General features: G+C 40.2%; 1 protein-coding gene across 31 annotated transcripts in view; it reads right to left on the bottom strand.

Moving 5' to 3' along the window:
- RBFOX2 (RNA binding fox-1 homolog 2) overlaps window positions 1-20,281 on the bottom strand; it is a gene marked incomplete at its 5' end in the record, with an annotated part of 286,161 nt that overhangs the window by 189,277 nt on the left and 76,603 nt on the right. For 26 of the 31 annotated variants that reach the window (XM_080705590.1, XM_080705579.1, XM_080705611.1 and 23 more), the window contains one exon: window positions 7,656-7,706. The exons of the other annotated variants lie outside the window; for them this stretch is intronic. In XM_080705590.1, coding sequence (XP_080561716.1) covers window positions 7,656-7,706 — 51 coding nt within the window. The remainder of the gene's footprint in view (window positions 1-7,655; window positions 7,707-20,281) is intronic. 31 annotated transcript variants of the gene reach the window in all.

Raw genomic sequence — 20,281 nt, 5'->3', positions numbered from 1 at the left:
ATACAGAAGGGCTAACATTTTACTTCTAAACCAATCATTTTAATCAAGTCTCCAAAGCTTGGGAACGGGGAGGGGGAACAGGGCTGAGATGAGGTAGGAGAATAACTGCTGAAGAGGCTTCGGGAGGGAGGGAGAGCGGTGCTGAGATTAAACCAGGGCCTCACGGGTGCTAAGCCCACACTCCCACTGAGCTGCACCCCCAGCCCTAAGGTTGCACTTCCAAAGTTTCATTCTTTCCTTTTTTTTTTTCCCCAAAATAGGGCCTAAGTTGCTGAGGCTGTCCTCAAAATTGCAATCCTCCTGTCTCAGCCTCCTTAAGTAGTGGGATTACAGGAATGAACCACAATGCCTGGCATCTAAGAAAAATAATTACTGAGATAGTAATTTTTTTTTTTTTTTTTTTTTTTTTTTTTTTTTTTTTGGTGGTACTGGGGTTCCTGGAAACCCTTCTACCTCCGGGCTACACTCCCAGACCTATTTTATACTCTTTTTATTTGGAAACAGGGCCTCTTAAGCCAACACAGCTGGCTTCGAACCTGTGCGATCCTCCTGTCTCTGCCTCCCAAGTGCGGGGATTACAAGCCTGAGCCACCATGCCTGGCCTGAGATAGTAATTATTTTTAAGAACAATAATTATTAGAATAATTTTTCAAAACTGTAAGTTACAATCCATTAGTATCTCTAGGAACTATTGGCCACAATCAATAATTTTAATGGGGTAATATCACAATACTTAGAAATGCAAGACTAATTTTACTCATACATATGCACTATGCGTATGCGCTGAGGAAAAGTGCTGTTTCCTCAGCCTGCAGTCCTTTTAGGCTCCAAGTGCTGAGGGGGAACTTAAACACCTTCACCATGCCCTCCGTCCTACAAGTTTCCAAGGGAGGAAATGCAGTCGCCACTTCTCTGCCCATGAGGAGGACAGAAGGCGCACTGCCACTGCCCATGAGGAGGACAGAAGGCGCACTGCCACTGCCCATGGCTCCCAACCAGCCAGAAAGCCCTAACACTTCACTTGCAAAACTTGGACTAAAGACCTGTCTACGGATAAAGGGGGGAACTGATTAGAAAAAAACATGAAAAGAATATACTTTTATGCCCAAAATCTTTGTGTCATTTTCAATTCACCCTCTATTCAAAGTAAAGCTGCCTCTCTGGATTTGTATCTGTAACTGTCTAAGCTCTATGTGTCAACTTAAACATCTCCTTTAATGTTCTCTCTTATTCTGCAATCACTGGAACTTATCTCCATATAATGGCTTTCAACAAAATTTAGGAAAATGAAGAAATACAATCTTTAAGGAGTCACTGACAAGCATTTTAAATCAGAACTGACAACAAACTAATGTGTGTGTGTGTGTGTGTGTGTGTGTGGTACTGGGGGTGGAACCCAGAGGCTTTCTACCTCCGGGCTATACTCCCAGACCTATTTTATATTTTATTTGGAAACAGGGTCTCACTAAGTTGCTGAGAGCCTCACTCAGTAGCTGAGGCTGGCTTCGAACCTGCACGATCCTCCTGTCTCCGCCTCCCAAGCGCGGGGATTACAAGTGTGTACCACCACACCCGGCAACATATTATTTTTTAGCCCAGCAACATATTAATTTTTTTACTTTAAAACACAAAAAGATAAATTTTGGACCATAAGCTATCTTAAGAAGCAAAGTAAGAAGAAAACTGGATAGAGTAAGTTATTCAAGAGACCTTCCAGTCACTTGAAGGCTCTGCATGCTGATGTGTTCTCCAAAGAGTCCATGTCGTCTTACCTCGTCACACTAGCAGGAGAGCAGCTGCACCCACGAGGCGCTGACAGGAGAACATGGAGGAAAGGCTGGACCAGAGGCTCAACACCTGGGCTCGGGTACAGCCCTGCCATTGCTACCTACGTGATATTGTGAGTTTACTTTAAAAACCTCTGTGCTTGGCTTTTCTTGTCTATAAAACTAGGGATGAAACTCAACCTACCTGGTAGAGCTACTGTGAAAATCAAAACTGAACACACACAGAAATACTTTGTAAACTTCAAAATATTTGTAAACTTTATAAATATTAGCTTTTTTTTTTTCCTTTCTTCTTTTGAGACAAGGTATTGCTTTATTGCCAGACTCCCAATCTTCCTGCCTTGCCTCCTGGGTATAGAATCCCAAACATGTCCACCACACCTTGCTCAAACTTTAGTGTTTGTAATTTACTGATATTCCCAGTTCTACAGCCAACTGAACACCTGAACCTAAGCAAGAGTCTCCGTTATCTCACATCGCAAAAGTTAACGATGACATTTCCTTCCCATACAGTTCAGATGCCAGACAATCGAGTGTGCCGTGTTTAAGGTTTTAGAAGAGACTAAACTGAGGATGCTGAAGCATTGCTTTCAACACTCAGTTCACAGACCTGCCACTACAGAACACTGAGCATCACGTACTGGGCTGCGCCAAGACAGCAAATCAAATCCCAGTAGTGCTCATCTAATCCTCTTCTCCACCCCCCCACAAACTGAGCTGATTCCAAAGCAAAATGCAAGTCCCCACCACTTAAATATAAAATGGCTGGCAACAAAGTAATTCCTTCCTACAGCTGATTATAATACCAATGCTAGTTGTGGACTAGCTTGTTAAATAAACTCATGTCTCCATTTCCCAGGTCAGATGTGCTGAGGGACACTTCTGAAGTTCTTACCACCTAACATTAGTGGCCAATTCTCTCCACGCCCCCATGCCCATCTGCTCCCAACTAGAATCACGTGTGCTTATTCACCAACCTGACTGGAAGAGTTTTTAGGATTACATAATTATTATATAAATCAATGAAATAAGAAAAGTTTCCTTGAAAACTCAAATTTGAATGCTTTGCAATAATTAAATCAAGACATAAAGAATTTTTGCTCAGTCAAATTAGATGTGGGCAAGACAACCATAAATGGCTGAGCGAGGAGGACAAGATAAAATGTGCAGCTTCACCTAGATCACTTTGAATGCCATTAGGCCTTGTTCCGCTTTACAATAAAAACGAAAACTGCTAAAACTCATACATGATACTTCATAAGAACAGACTATTCAAAAAACATTTTAATCTTTACTTTAACAAGTAATATTTTAATCAGTAGATCTGTATGCATATAAAAGACCTTGATCTATCAAAAAACTAAAGTAAAACCGACATTTGCTTATATAAAAATGAAATGCTATAAGTTGAAACAAAAATTTTAAATTAGCAAGGCATGCTGATGCATGCCTGTAGCCTGGCAATTAGGGAGGCTAAGGCAAGAAGACTGCAAGTCTAAGGCTAGCCTGGGCAATGTAGTAAGACCCTGTCTCAAAATAAATTAAAAAGGCTGGGGACCTAGAGCCCCCCTTGGGTTCAATCCTCAGTATGGGAGAAGAAGAAAAAAGGTTTTAAAATATTTCCCCACTTCAACCAATTGTTAGATTAACCCTTGGTGGCCTGTAGGGTGGCCACACCCATTAAGAGAACACCATTATTTCTTTAATTACAGATACCGTTGATCATACATTCCATACATCCCAGTTGTCTTGGGACTATTTCAATTATTAGCATCCCTCTCTTTCCACTCCTGAAAGTAACACAACTTAAATTATACATTTATATGGTCACCTTAATAATCGATGTAAGGCTGAGTTACAAATGGTAACAAAAGGCCAGCCAGAGAATCCCCCACCCCGTCCCTTGCCACTGTATTTTCCAAGAACCCCCTAAAAGCCATTTCAAATAAATAAGCTTCGTCTGTAGAACTAATCCCTCTTTTAATCAGTTGCTGTTCCTATGCCTGCCCTAAATAAAATTCTTGAGCTGATGCACACAAGTACTGTCCCATTTAACAAATAATTCCAACCCACAAAATATTCTAGCCTTAAACAACACTTGAAAGCATGCATAAATAAGCTCACGCAGCAGTGCACGGTGGGGCACGACTGTAATCCCAGCATTCGGGAGGTTCACTGACAGCCTTGGCTACTTAGCAAGACCCTTCGCAGCTCAGTGAGACCCTGTTTCCAAAATAAAAAAGACTAAAAAATAGGGCCAGGGATGTAGCTCGGAGGTACAATGCCCGTGGGTTCCATCCCCAGTACCGCAATAAAATAAAATAAAATAGGTTCATGCATATAAATCCCAAAGAAACAGTCAGCTATGCATCTGAATATGAACTCGTATCATTAACCTAAAATCCTACATGGCTTTAGATAAAACTTCTGGCTTTTCTGGGCTGGCTTCCTTTTCTGTAAAGCCAGAGCAATGTTTGTCTCCACCGTGTCCACAGAGAGCAGACATCAGCCAGCACAGGGAGGTGTTCCATGTGCTTGATAAAAGCAAGACTGCATTCCATGAAGCTTGCTAACTGCTCAGGAATAAAGGCTGAGGTGGCCTTGCATAGAAGCCAAAACCTCCTCAAGGTGGTAGTTTTTCCTCCTTTTCTTCATGTTTTCCAATCACTTGTGCTACTATAGACTTTTATAGCATAAGAGTCGCTGAGACAATGAAATGCTGGTCAACTTAGTGCTAGCAAGCTCACAGGTAAGAATTCTAAACCAGCGGCCCTGGCCTCCGACATTTAAGTAGAGCTTCAAGAAGCCCAGAAAGCCCCCAAACGGTAAACACGATGGTGTAAGTGGTTGAGTGGACACATTCTCAAGTGACCAACGTTTCCCTTGGTGAGTCTACAAATAGAAAATAAATTTTAACTCTTATTCAGCTACTAACTTGAACTGCTACCTTGGAGAAGTCCCTTTCTCTCTGTGCCCCTCAATTTTCTTATTCTTCCAAAGGAAATATTTGCCTCATCTACTTCAAAAAGGGGCTGGGAGGGTGAGATGAGAAAATATTGTTTAAAGTGTTTTACAATAATTGTAAGAATAGAATTACCTCTCTTAAAAGGAATACCTCTTTTTAAGTCACCTTCAGATGCTTAGGGGGAAAAAAATCCCATTTGAAAATGGTTCTTATCTATTTAAAAAGAAAGAGGAAAAAAACCTAAAAAAGCAATATAGGCACACAATTAAAATTCACCTTCATCCCATTTTCTGGCTCCTAGATTTGCTGAGCGAACCACACTGGGGAGACGTAAAGCTCGCAAGTTTAGTTCCTGCCCAGCTCAGGCTGTCCAGCGACCAGTGTTTCACACTGATAAATGCCTCCCAAATCTCACAGCACAGAGTGAGAGTTCACAAGGTTAGGCGCATTAATTAGCAGCACTCATTTGGATTCTGTATTCATCAAATACAACAAGCAGCTATTCAATATTTGCCTATTTGCACACTCTAAGATCTCTAATTCAAAGATCCAGACAGAGTACAAAATAAAGCCAAAGAAAATAAACTAAAATAAACCTGTCACCATCAGAATGTGCCTCAAAGAAAATTAGCAGCTTTAAAGCATGGCAAAGAGTCTGCAAGGGCCTACAGCAGCGATAGTATGAGCAATGAATGCAGGGTACAGAAGGACATCCCTGCTGCAAAAGAAAAGAAAACGAAAGGAGGTCCACGCAAAGAGACCACTTTCTGTGTTAACAAATTCCTAGTTACTCGTTTTGCTTAGCTTCTCATTGATCTGTAATCCCCACAGGAAGAACACAGCATTACAATCGGTATCTTTTCAGATTCTTTTCAACTCAGTAATTCTGTTTCCACACTTTTATATCAGTTGGCTTTACCTTCCTAGTCCCCAAATAAGCAACACTTTATAAACAACGAAACCTCTGCATGAGTATGACAGCTAGACTAAGAGACTGACCACCATCCCTTATATGTTCTGCATCCTAGGTGAAAAGCGCAGGATGTGGCCGGGAAACTGCAGCTCTCAGCATCCGTTGCACAGCACAATCGCCTACAGGGATTTCCAAATATGTGGATGCCTAAGCCCCATCTGAGACCTTCTCAGAATCTCAGGGAACTGGATCTCATGTATGGCCAGGATATAAACTATTAAAGGGATACACATTTCTCATCTTACAGAAGCTCTAGGATGGACCAAAACCAGAAAGAAAAACAAGCAAAATGTCTATACTCACTGGTCACTCGGTGACCATATCTTTCACCCAAACCCTTCTGCCTTCAGTCTCAATAGCAGATGATCCCAATGGAAGATGAACAATGCTTTCTCTTTCCTTTCATTCCATACCCTTCTTGGGGCCAGTTTAATGCCAACCTAGCACCAAAATTTCAAGAACTGAGTAAACACACTAACCCAGAGGCCTCTGAATAGGTGACTATCTATTATCCTGTTTTTAAGACCAGCCTCAGTTCACTTCTGGAAAGGGGAGCTACGTCACTCCTTTCATTCGGCACTGATAACAGATCCCTTGAAGAGCCTAACAAGGATGGCTTTGACAACCCTATAAGCAATCGTGACTAGGAATTCAAAGATATTTCAAGGAGCTAGCCTTTGAAATCTCCTGAGGAATGTCACTACCCCCACACAGCAAGGAGATAAAAGTTCATTCAGAGCCCAGGTGACAGAAGCAAGCAGTGTCACACCACTTCACTAAGGGCAGCCTTCAACGCTCACTCTGAGCCTCATCTGCTCACAACCGCACAGTGAAAAGATGTGGTAGCTGCTTTACACACTTGTGTAAACCATACTGAGTAGTCTCCTGAGAAGCAGTTTTGTTTTGTTTTTTGGTGGTCCTGGGGGTGGAACCCAAGAGGCTTTCTACCTCTGAGCTATACTCCCAGACCTATTTTATATTTTATTTGGAAACAGGGTCTCACTAAGTTGCTGAGAGCCTCACTAAATAGCTGAGGCTGGCTTCGAACCCGTGCGATCCTCCTGTCTCAGCCTCCCAAGCGCGGGGATTACAAGCGTGCGCCACTACGCCCGGCTTCGCCCAGGCTTTTAAAATTCATCCCATCTAACAAAGAAGGGTGCAGAAACTCCCCCTCTCTCAAGCAAGCCTTCCCTGATTAAACTATAGATCTGAACCCCCCACCCCCAAGGAGAATGGAATTTTCTTGTTGCAGATTATGCCAAAGAGTCAACCCGTTCAGGCAGAGGCTAAAACAAAAAGAAAAGACTAACCCAGCGTTTAGAACTATGAGGCATCAAGGAGACCTGGCTGAAAATTAGTACACAGCCAAGAGAAGAGGAAACAAAAGCAACCAATCCTGCGCTCAAGTGATTGCAATTTTAATAACATAACTATAATAGCTTTAGCATTACCAAAAAGAGTCAGATGTGGTGGCCCACACTGGTAATCCCAGGACTTGGGAGGCCGAGACAAGAAGATTGCAGGCTCACAGCCAGCCTCAGCTACTTGTGAGGCCTCCCCCTCCCCCGCGCAACTTAGTAAGACCCTGTTTCTAAATAAAGAATAAAAAAACAGGGCTGGAGGTGTGGCTTGGAGATAGAATGCCCGTGGATTAATCTCCAGTTACACACACACACAAAAAAAAAAAATTACCAAATAGATGTAACCAAATAGTGATTTCAGAGTTGGGTCAGCAACTTAGTGTCTGGCTGTTAGGGCTAGGGGTGTAGCTTGGAGGTAGAATGTCCCTGGGTTCAATCCCCAGTACCATAAAAAAAAAAGTGATTTCAAGAAAGGCTACTATAGATAAAGTATGTGCACGAGCACACACATATGCATGCACACACACACTCACACACACCCATCTGAGTTATAAATAGCAGATACCAACCTGGCTGTCCCTCGCTGGGAATCCATGATAACCTGGGGTCAGAGGCTCGTTCTGAGGAAGAAAAGGGGGGAAAATCAACTATAAGAGAAAAGAAAATGTTAAGAATAATCAAAATCACCCAAATTAATCAATATAAATTCCTGCCCTGGTCCCTAAAATTTTTCATTGTTGAATTCCATCCTACCTCACTACAAATATCTCCCAGTCAAGCTACTGCATAAACAAAAACAAGCAAAAAGAAAAAAAAAGGCAAGTACTTGCTGAAGAACCCTATCCAGATTTTCTTTTGCACCGCTTAATCTGTTCCTTCCCAGTATCTCCACAAGGTGCTGAGATTTGTGGCAAAACAGTTTCTACCTCCACAGGGTGTGAGGACTTTAGCAGCCGCAGTCCCTGGTCCCTACTCACTGAGTCAGCCCCCTGGTCAGGGAGGGGACAAGAACCTCCCTGTGAGAACTGCCTCTGGACCTGCAATACCTGAGCTCCTGTTCACGATCAGCATCTTTTCAATCTAGATGAAAGTCTATCTCTATTCCATACTTCCCCATCACCCTATATCGCTTTATGGACTCCAGTGACTCCTAACGTGCGTGTGCGTGTGTGCGTGTTACTTGGGTTACTTGTGCAGCTTACTCTTAATAATTCTAATTCAGCTTATTTTTTAAGTGTATTATATTGTCTGTCTCCTCTTCACATTACATCACTAAATCAAGATCCTGGAAGGCAACGATGCTAACCAATTAAAACGCTGCAAACTCCAATTTAGTAAAAGTCATACAACATGAGCACTCATTATGGCTTCCGTGACCCATTCAGTTCACTCAATCAACAATATACTGAACACTAAAACTTCCCAAGTACCACCAGATAACTGAAGGAATGACAAAGATGAGTAAAATGAGGTCTTTGCCTTCAAAGGGGGCTTTTAACTGGCAGGAGATAGATGTGTGCAGAGAGCAGTAAATGAGAATGTACAGGGCTTTGCCACAGTGCTCAAAAACACATAAGGATATTTATCCTCTTCTTCCAGCTATTAGTACTTTCATTCTTACTAGAAAAACAACAACTTAAGAGGAATTTCAAAATGCTAAGAGATAAACCTTCCACCTGATGGTGGGTACATCAAAAACAGGATTACCATTCCATTGACAGTCAAATGTCTCCAATCCCTTCAAACACCTGAGCGCCAAGAGTCAACTTACGCTCAACCAAGAGCCCTGGGTCTTGTTCATCAGTTTCCCCAAGTACAGTGCTGAATGCATGGTGGGCACCTAAAAGAATGCCTCAATAGAGTGAAATAGCCAAAAATTACTTACGAATTCAATCATGAATTGAATCCAAAAATGGAACCCAAGCTCTCCCTTCCTATTCCTAATTCTCAATGTTGGTACTTGCACACTTATAAATTACTCTCCCCCTCTCAAAGGAAAAAGAAAAACTGACACTGAAAATAACTACCTTAGAAAATTACAAGTGGCCAAACAATCCTGAGAAAGAAGAAAGAAAAGCTGAAACTTTGAAAGTTGCTCATTTCAATGTTTACCGCAAAGCTACAGTAATCAAGAGAGCGTGACCCAGGTGTGATGGCACACGCTATAATCCCAGGGACTCAAGAGGCCGAGGTAGGAGGATTGCCATGTTTGAGGCCAGCATGGGAAACTTAGCAAAACCCTGGCTCAGATTTTAAAAAATAAATTAGGGGGCTGGGGATGTTTCCCAGTGGTATATAGTACTTGCCTGGTATGTGCCCTGGGTTCCATTTCCAGTTCCACACACATATACACACACACAACTGTGGCATAAGGATAGACAAATGGGCCAACGTAATAATCTAGAAATAAACCTTTAGAGTTGTGGCCAACTGATTTTTCAAAAGGGTGCCAAGATAGCAAATGAGGAAAAAGTAGTCCTTTCAATAAAAAAGTACTGAGAAAACTGCATAAGCACATGTAAAAATAAAATGAAATTAAAACCCTACTTCACAACATACACAAAATAAACTCAAAATAGACCATACCTAAAACTACAAAGCTCTTTTAAAAATATATAGGAGTAAGCCTTTGATTAGGCAATAGTTCTTCAATATAACACCAAAAACACAAGTGACAAAGGAAAAATAAACAAATTAGGTATTATTAAAATTAAAGACTTGGGTTTCAAATGAAATCATTAAGTTTGACAACCCACAGAATGGGAAAAAATATTTGCAAATCATATATGGTTTGATAAGAAATGTATAGAGAATATATATAAGGAATTTTTACAACTCCACAACAAAAATGAAAATAACTCAAGTTAAAATGAGAAAAGGAAGCTGGCATGGTGGCACACACTTGTAATCCTAGTACTTGGCAGGCTGAGACAGGAGGATCACAGGTTCGAGGACAGCTTCAGCAAGCAGTGAGACTCTCAGCAACCCAGCGAGACCCTGTTTCCAAATAAAATGAAATGAAATAGGGAGAGACAGAGACAGACAGACAGACAAAAGAGAGACAGAGACAGAGACAGAGACAGAGACAGAGACAGAGACAGTGAGAAGGGGTCTGGGAATACAGCTCAGTGATAGGATATTTGCCTAGCATGTGCAAGAGCCTAGGCTCAATCCTTATTACCACGAGGGGAGGGGGGAGCGTGCACACGCATGAACATTCATAGCAGCATTATTTCATAATTATAAAATTGATTGATGGATAAACAAAATCAATAATACATCCATAATTGAATATTATTCAGCAATTAAAAAGGAATGGAATACTGGTACAACATGGATGAATCCTTAAAACATCATGCTAAGTGAAAAGACCACACACACAAAGACCACAAATTATATTATTCCATTCATATAAAATGTTCAAAGTAGAGGAATCCAAAGTAACAGAAAATTAACATAGTAACATAGATCAGTGGTTCCAGAGGTTGGGGTAGGAATAAGCAGTGGCTGCTAACAGGTAATAAGGTTTATGTTGGGGATGACTGAAATATTCCGAGAAATTAGACACCAGTAACAGACATGCAACTCTATGAGTATACTAAAAATCAATGAAATATTAAAAGTATTTCTAAACTATGAGATTTATGGTCTATGATTGGATCGTGCTAAATCTGTTACTAAAAATAATAATGTTGCCTCTTTTTCACACTTTTTTTTTAACATGGGAGACATATACATTAGAATATAAGAAAAGAACAAGGCTCCTGAAATCTACTAGTCCCTTATTTGTTCTGGATTCTATAAATTTACATCAACACTATTCTCCAACAATATTGACAAAGATGATGATGACCACCGGATACTGAGCAGCTAATCAGTGTGGGTCCAGGTAGAGGAAAAGAGAAAAAGAAAACAGCAAAGAGAAAGCGATAGCATGAAGGTATAAAAATGTATTTCCTACCACTTGGAAAACTAAATCAGAGAAGATAAATACCTGACTGAATTGAAAACTGGAAAAGTGATCTATCCATGCAGGTCTGCTGGACCCCAAAGCCCTTGACTTTTTATTTCACCAAGTTCTCCATTCCATATTATCCCTCTATAGTAAATATTTCAAGATTGTTTGAGAAAGATTACATGATAAAGTGATAAAGAAAAACTCCAGAAGGTTATTAACAAAGATTCTTCACTCTCAGAGAATATTCTACATAGAAACTAAATCCTATAATCTCCTAAAGTGCAACAGTGCAGAAAAATTTTTGTAAGAAAATGATCATATTACTACAATCCAGTACTGTCAAAATTTTACTAGCATGAATGGATGTAACAGGTTCCCAAATATGTGTGTCTGAGAAAATGAATTTACTCTTTTTTATTTTACATATATATATATATATATATATATATATATATATATATATATATATCCCCGGTACTGGGGATGGAACCCAGGGGCATTCTACCTCCAAGCTACACTCACAGCCTTATTTTTTATTCTTTATTTTGAAGCAGGGTCTCGCTGAGTTGCAGGGGCCTCAGCAGCTGAGGCTGTCTGCAGGCCACGATCCTCCTGTCTCAGCCCCGATGCTGGATCACAAGCGCGTCCACGCCGGATCTGGACACTCTTGCAAGACATTCCCTCCTGTGCTGCACCTCTCAGGGAGACTACTGCTCTTCATTCTCAGAAACTTCCTGCACCCTTGAAAGTGGCCCAGATTACAGAAACAGGTTGTTTTCCTTTTTAATTTACCATATATACACCTATCTCTTACAAATGCATTAATTTTGCATGGCCTTTACTTTTATAGACATGAGACCTACTATACATATATATATATTCTCTAGCAATCTGCTTTTTTGTGCATTACTATGTGAGACTAATCCCCACAAATGCTTACTACTATATTATACTAATAATTGCACTATGTTATATTATTATTACACTAATAATTATACTATATTATACTAATTAGACTATTTAGTGTTCTATCTTTATAAATGTGTCAAAAATTGTTCTCTTTTTCTGTTAATGGATATTTAAATTCTTTCTAATTTTGCTTTGTTTATGCTCACAAACTATGCTGGCTATGGACATTCTTTTAGATTTGAGACACTATTTTCTAATCATAAAATTTTCAAAATCAAAATATCACGACTGGCACCAGTTATATACATAGTGCCCTCACACCTACAAGTAGGAGTACAAGTATCTTGGGAAAGCAATTTTGGAAAGCAATTCAATAAAAATTGGGTACATATACCTTCTTGCAATCTCACATCTATCTAGAGAATCACTTGCAAATGAGCTCAAAGAAGCATGTGCAAAGACTTTTAGTACAGTGCTGTTAGTAACACTGAAAAACTAGACATAATTTAAATTTCCATTAATAACAAAGAAATGTTATCAGTCATTGTGTATCATTTCAACACCCTATGTGTAGGTTAAAAAAAAAGTAAAAAGCCCTGTGAATGATTTCAGATCATATTAAATGATAGCAAAGCAGGAAGTATTTTTGAAAGGGGGTGTTTGGGTACCACAATTGAATCCAGGGGCATTTACCTTCGAGCTACACCCTCAAGCCTATGGATCTATCCATCTACCTATCTATTTATCTATATTTATTTATTTATTTATTTATTTATTCATTCATTCATTCATTCATTTTAAAAGGGTCTCACAAATTGCTAAGGCTGGCCTTGAACCTGCAATCCTTCTGTCTCAGCTTCCCATGTACTGGGAGTATTAAAAAAAAAAAAACAGAATTTGTGAACAGTTAAGAGGGCATATTTTATCTGAACTGTTAATATACTTAAGAGTATCACTACTGCCAATATTTCACAGTGCCTTATACCTCATAAAAACAACTTCATATACTCTCATTTAGTCCTCACAATGCATGAAACAAGTTTTATGGTCCTCATTTTACAGACCACAAAACTAAATTTGAGAAATTTTAAGTGACTTGCTCAAACCCAAATAGCTAATGATAGTGGCTGGGCTGCCTTTGGACTTATGTTTTAACTCTATACCCAATACTTCTACCTCTTGAGATAACTAGTAAAAAAAAAAAAAAAAAAAAAAAAACAGTCCCTGTTCCAGGCTGAGATGCCTATAATGGTCCAAAGATCTGCAGGCCTAAGTGAGACATCTAAATCCTGTTGTGATGCCAGAGGGAAGATGGACTTTGGGAGTGAAAGAGGCAGAGATCACACCACTGGTGTGGCAGCTTCTGACTATGTGGCTCAGGTCAAGCAATCTCTCTCAGCCTCAATTTTCTCCACTCTGTAACAGATAATGTCTATCTCATAAAGTAGTGATGGTTAGATGAGATAATTCAAGTGAAACTTAAATGGCACAGAATTTAGCTGCAAGCAAAATTCAAAAAGAATTCCTTTCCCACTTTCTTGTCTGTCAATTGCAAATAACTAGAGAAATTGTTGTATGAAATCTATGGGAAACTGTTAAAAAAAATAATAATAATAATAATAAGCGGGGCGTGGTGGCACACGCTAGTCATCCCAGCATTCGGGAGGCCGAGACAGGAGAATGGCGGTTTGCCGACAGCCTCAGCTACTTTCAACCGTCATGAGAACCTGTTTCAAAATGAAGAATAAAAAATAGGGTTGGGAGTGTCACTCAGAGGTAGAATGCCACTGGATTCCATCCTCAATACCACACACACAAAAAAACAATTATGTTGTAAATGAACTGTAGTATTCAAGGAGAAACTGAATGCGGCTGCCGCACCAAGGTAACTAAAGCAGCCTTGCCGTCTGTAGCACACACGTGCTCACACAGCGTGGCCGTCCACTCTGCCATCAGCACGCCTGCTTCACTCACACCCTCGGCGTTTAAATCTGCTATACAAACCCACTGTCCTTGCTCTCGGGTTTTGTTTGGGTTTGGTTTTTTGTAGATGTTGTTGCTGCTGTTCTTGTTGTTTTGAGGTACTAGGAGTGGAACCCAGGGGTATTCTACCTCTGAGAGACACCCTCATCCCTATTTTTTATTCTTTATTTTGAAACAGGGTCTCACTGAGTTGCAAAGGGCCTCACTAACTAGCTGAGGCTGGCTGAGAACCGTGATCCTCCTGTCTCAGCCTCCCGAATGCTGGGATTACAAGCGTGCACCACCACATCCAGCTTTGCTCTCATATTTTGAAATTTCAATCCTGATGAAAAATATATTTGGGGACACATAAATAAATAAAAATTTCCCTTGATTTACCCTTCCCATTCTAAGGTTTAAGATCATACCGCAGCTTGAACACCCTTAATCCAAAAACCTGAAATGCTCCAAAATCAAAAAGGGTTTGGCTGGGCACAGTGGCACATGCTTGTGATTCCAGCATTAGGGAGGCTGAGACAGGAGGATCTCAGTTTATGGACAGCCTCGGCTACTTAGTGAAAAAAAAAGTTTTTGAACAGAACATGATGCTATGAGTAGAAAATTACAACGGACTTGTTTCATATATAAAATTATTTAAAACATTACATAGAATCACCTCCAGGCACTGGCATAAGGTACAGATGAAACATGAGTACATTTATTTTTAGACTGATTTCCCTTCCCTCAAGACTCCTCATGTATATGCAAATAGTCCACAATAAAAAAAAAAAAAAACACCCTGAAATCTAAACAAATCACTTTTGGCCCTAAACATTTTGGACAAGGGATGCCCAACCTATATAAACGTTCTTCACCTGCTGCTTTTCCTTTATATGATTCACCACTTTTACCATTTTAAGTGTACATCTCTGTGGCGTTAAGTTCTAGTAAATACTAACCAGCCATCCCACTTCCACAAACACCATCTATTCTGCGTCACCATGAATATAACTGCCCGAGAGACTTCGCGTAAATGGAATGATCCTGTCTGTACTTTCTGTGACTGGCTTACTTCACTCACCCTAACATCTTCAGGGTTTATCCACGCCGTGGCACAGAATGCCTTTCTAAGTCACTATCTCAGTATTGTAATATCCAGTGTGTAAATATCACATTTTGTTTATATACTCATCAATTAGTGGACCCTCGCTGCTTCCACCTAAGCATACGGGCATACAAGTATCTGTTCAAATGCCGACATTCAAGTATTTTGGGTGCATGCCCAGAAGTGGAATTGCTGGGTCATTGGTGACTCTATTTCTAATTTTTGAGGAACCACCATACCACTTTCCAAAGCAGTTAGTTTAAATATTTTACATTCTCAACAGGAATCATGCACAAGGGTTCCAACTCTCTACAGCCTTGCCAAATGCTTATATTTCGTTTTTTCTTTTTACTTTTTTTTTACACTTTTATCTGTACATTATTGTCTCATATCAAAATGTAGTTCACAGTGCTGGTGTCGCACATGCACTTGGTGGGCTTTCCCCAATCCCTCCCCATTCAGGGTATTCAGACTGACACTGGTTCTCTCACATATGTATGTAACACAACGGAAGTGATTACTTCAGGGTGCTCCCTCTCCCTCCCTCAGTCCCCTAGACCACCCCCTGGCTCCACTGAGGTCTCTCCTCCATTATCTGAAGTCTCTGGTATCCTGATAACTCCCTCGCTTTCACGGCCCTTCGCTTCCTGTGATGGCTGGTCTCACTTAGCATATGTTCTGCAGGTCCCAGTTTCCTGCAAATGACACACTTTTGTTCTTTAATGCTGAGTAGCGTTCCATTGTGTGTAATGAGTATGAAATGTTATTTCAATGCGGCTTTGGTTTGTATTTCTCTTATGATGAGTGACCTCGAACATCTTTTTGGTTGCTTAATTGTATATCTTCTTGGCAAAAATGCCTATACAAATATTTTTAAATTAAGTTGTTTGGGTTTTGTTGTTGAGTTGTATATGTTATAGTATGTTGTTGGGTTTATATATTTTTAATATTAATCCTGTGTTAGATATATGATTTGCAAAATTTTTCTTCCATTGTGAGTTTTTTCACTTTATTGATAGTATCCCTCAATATATAAAAGCTTTAGATTTTGATAAAAATCCAGCTTATCTTTTTTCCTATACTTCTGATGTCATACCAAGAATACATTGTCAAACCCAAGCTAATAAAGTTTATCCTTAAGTTCCCTTCAAAGAATTTTATGGTTCTAGCTCTTACATGCAGGTCTTTGGTCCATCATCAGTTTTTGTATATGGTATGCAGTAAGGATCTAACTTCAATTTTTATATATCTTACTTATTTTTAGATTTTTGAGATCTCTTTCCATTTATCACCTTCTCCTTGATTTCTGAGGATCTGAAAATAAATACCCATTCCACTCATCTACTAGCTATTGGTTAACTGACTTTCAGCTCCAAATTACCTTTTTTGCCTGCTCTGTTAAAATGGACCTGGGCCCTTTAAATATTTCTCCTTTGCCAGTCAGTAGAGGGCACAGGCGAGAAGCCACAGGGGCACATCACTGAGTCCGCAGCTCCTATAGGATGAGCTGTTCCTTCCCTCCCTCCCTGCAGTGCACAGCAGCCAGCAGCTAGCAGGTTGCCCAGTGATGCTCATGGGGTTGATACACAGCACAATGCCTCTGGAGAGACAACTCATTGTGAACGGCTTTCCCCAGTGACCTGGAGGGTGAATTTGGAGTAACTTTAAAAAGGCAGACATCCAGCAAGCTCTGCTGGTAATGAGTCCTGGGGATGTTCTTCATTCAGGGAGCCACAGCCATGCCCTCTACACGTCCAGACCTCAGCTGCTGGTGTGGGGGAGGGGATGCTGATGGAGGCAGCTCTTCCTTGGGTACTTTATGTCAGAGGTAACTGCCATTATATAAAATCACACTGGTTATATGTTATCACAGAGCAATCTTATTAGTACATTATATTTGCTACTATATTACATGTGCTGTTCTTTAGCACTCTTTACTTCCTCTAAGTCAGTCCCTCATTACCTCGGTCTCCTCTTAGAGTAAATAATTCTTTCTATTAAATTCCTTGACACATTACTGTGCAGTCTCCTTTTCCTGACTAAACCCAGACTGATAAGGTAAGATGAAATGAAAAGCTAATGGCCACTTACTATGTATAGGACAGACATCATGCTTAGTGTTTTATACACACCATCACTTTTAATTCTCAAAAGCCAATGATATGTCATCCATATATCCCAGAAAGGAAACAGAGACTCGGAAAAACTATTTCCCACAGTATTATAAACCTGGGCGTAGCTGACATCAAAGTCCCTGCTAGTTCCCTACTGTGGCACATATTTTTCTTCACAGAATGCAGCAACACATTTTTTAGGAAACCAAACACCTATGTTCAGAAAAGAACAGAGCAGCCCTGACTGCTGTCCTTAGGAAAGGCGGCAGCTTGGCCTGCTTGGTGTCTAGGAACTTAGATTTGGGGAAGGCTGTATCAGACCTGGTAACGACTCTTCACGGTACACCAGCTCCCAGTGGAGAGTCTGGAATGCTATGCGTGCTAGGGGTGGAGTGGCCGTGTGGACATACTCCTGCCCATCTCGGCACTAGACTCTCTAATGAGCTTTCCTGGCAAACAAGCTTGTCACACTGACTACTGGAGGATTAAGAATGTCCTGTGAAACCCCACTGGAAAAGGACTCTTGCAAGCTTAGCCCAGCTTCCCTGGACTAGCCCCAGTGCAACACTTCCCCCTTGGCCAGTTTTAATTAGTGTAAACATTGTCCTAACTATGACTTTGTGCTCAGATCTGTGAGTCCTAGTGAATCCCCAGACCTGGGGTAGTCTTTGGAACCCCACACACACACAACCTGTGACATGCCTGCACTTTGTTAAAGGCCGAGGGCACGAGATGACTAGGTCCTGTGTCCTCAAGAAACTAGAGTCTATTTAAATTTCCCTTCTTTCACTTCTCTCTGATCTTCACTTCTTAGTCTGCTCACCACTTAAAATAGATTAGATATATTTCCCTGAGCTAAATTTCATTCTTAGTGCTGATGTGATGCTAAATAAATATTTAATAAGTCCATCAGGCAAAATCTGAGATACAGAGCTCTAATAAACTCAAAGGGCACACACATTTTCTCTTTACTTTCCCCATCATATTGTGCTACTCATTAAAAATAAATTGACAAGCCCTCATACACTGCTGGTGGGGACGTAAAATAAAGCAGCTGCTCTAGAAAGGGCTGGCAGTTCCTCACAAAGTTAAATAAAGAGCTGCCACATGGCCCAGCAATTTCACTCCCGGATACATGCCCCAAAGAGCAGGAGAACAGGTACTCAGACTGTGTGCACACGTGAACACAGCAGCACTATTCACAATCACAAGGGAAGAAACAACCATCCATCATGTTTGCTGGTGAACAGATCAGCAAACTGTGGTCGATACATGCAAAGGAAGATTATTCAGTTATAAAAAGGATTACATTTCTAAGATTTGCTCATGTCAGACACAATGAACAACTACTGCATGCTTCCATTTATATGAAATATCCAGAACAAGTAAACTCATAAAAACAGAAAACAGATTGGTAGTTGTCAGGGACTGGATGGAAGGCGAAATAGAGGATTTGGGGTTCTTTTGAGGGTGAAGAAAAACATTTGGATCATATGGAGGTGGTAGTTGTACAATAATACAAATGTATTATATGCTATCAAATTGTTCGCATTTTTAAAAAAAGTTAATTTTATATAATATGAATGGCATCTCAAAAACTTGTTCTGAAAAACAACGCAATACACAAAATGGCAGAAATGAAGAAAACTAACCTGTTTTTGAATGGGTAATTGTATCATGGGATAAACTCATCAATGACTGCAAGATATACAGATTCTAAGCATGTTCTATATCTCAATATTTACCCTAAAAAGTGAACATTCAAAGTGGTTCTAAGCAATGGTACAAATATTGATACAGGAGAGTATGTACACATCCCCCAATTAAAACAGAAGATTGTTTCTAAGTTATGTGCTCTTAAACATAATTTTAATATGTATGTACAAATAAATATTTCAAATAGAAATGTGCCTATTCCATCAACTTCCCTGTAAGCTCATATATTCAGACTGGCCCGTCCTTTCACAGGAAAAACAGTATGAAGCCTTATATTCAGGGTTTCCACACATCCTTGCGTATATAACACATACACATACTTGTATTTTTGTTCCAAAATGTTTACAGTGATTTGATGCCTTAGGGTTGAATTTGGATTTAGGAGATGGATATGCTTTTTGTTTGGGGGTAGGATAAATACCTATCTACCTTTTCAACAACTTTTCCAAATTGACCTTGTTTCTAAACTATCAAAAGATGGAAATGATAAAAGCACCCACCTCAGGAATGCTATAAAAATTAAACCCTTAATATAGTAGTCAGCATATCAAGAGTACATAATAAATGTTAGATAGTATGGGCATTGCTGCTTTGGGTTTTCTAACTATTCTTCAGGTTAAATGTCTTATTATCTATGACAAAAGCACTCACCTTAACTTAGGTCTGGGCTGCCAGGACTAAATTACTGTAACAACAGTCTCTTACTGGTCCAGCAGCTGCCATCTACCCCTTCACAGCCTCTTACCAGGGCCAGGGTTAATGCCACTCCAGTGCTAACGCCCTCCACCGCTTGTGACAACATCAGAAAGTGCACACAAACCCAGACGGTACTGCCTACCATCCAGGTAGTCTCTGGTATCACTGCCATATATGTGGGGCCCATTGCTCACCAAACATCATACTACAGCACAGGACTGGACCTCGAATAGCCAGCTTAACAGAAGACAGCTGAGTTCTCACACCTGCTTCTGCAGTCCATGACTCCAATGTGTTACTCTGGCTGAAGTATACAAAGAAAGCCTGCCATTCTACTGATGTGTATTTGGAAAAGGCAGGAGTACTTTAATATATCTTTTCACATATCTTTGGATATTCTTAATTTAATAACCAAAACTTGAAAAGCGATGTTTCTGAAAGGTTAGTTATAATGTAACACCTGAAATTACATCAATGAAACTTTCAGAATCTATTATATTAAGGTCCATTAGTCTGTCTTGTACTTTCAATGGATTTTTTAGCATAATTTATAACATTATGTATGGTTCATTAATAAAACATAGGTTCAACCAGGCACAGTGGCACATGCCTGTAGTCCCAGCTACTCAGGAGGCTAAGGCAGGAATCACCTAAGCCTAGGGGACAGAGACCAGCCTGGGCAACACAGCAAGGCCTTGCCTCAGAAAAATAAAACACAGAGTTCAGTAAGTTACA

Source organism: Muscardinus avellanarius, assembly GCF_963383645.1.
Source record: "Muscardinus avellanarius genome assembly, chromosome: 11".
Lineage (NCBI taxonomy): Eukaryota > Metazoa > Chordata > Mammalia > Rodentia > Gliridae > Muscardinus > Muscardinus avellanarius.
The sequence above is the reverse complement of the archived record's forward strand: the minus strand, read 5'-3'. Positions and strand labels throughout refer to the sequence as shown.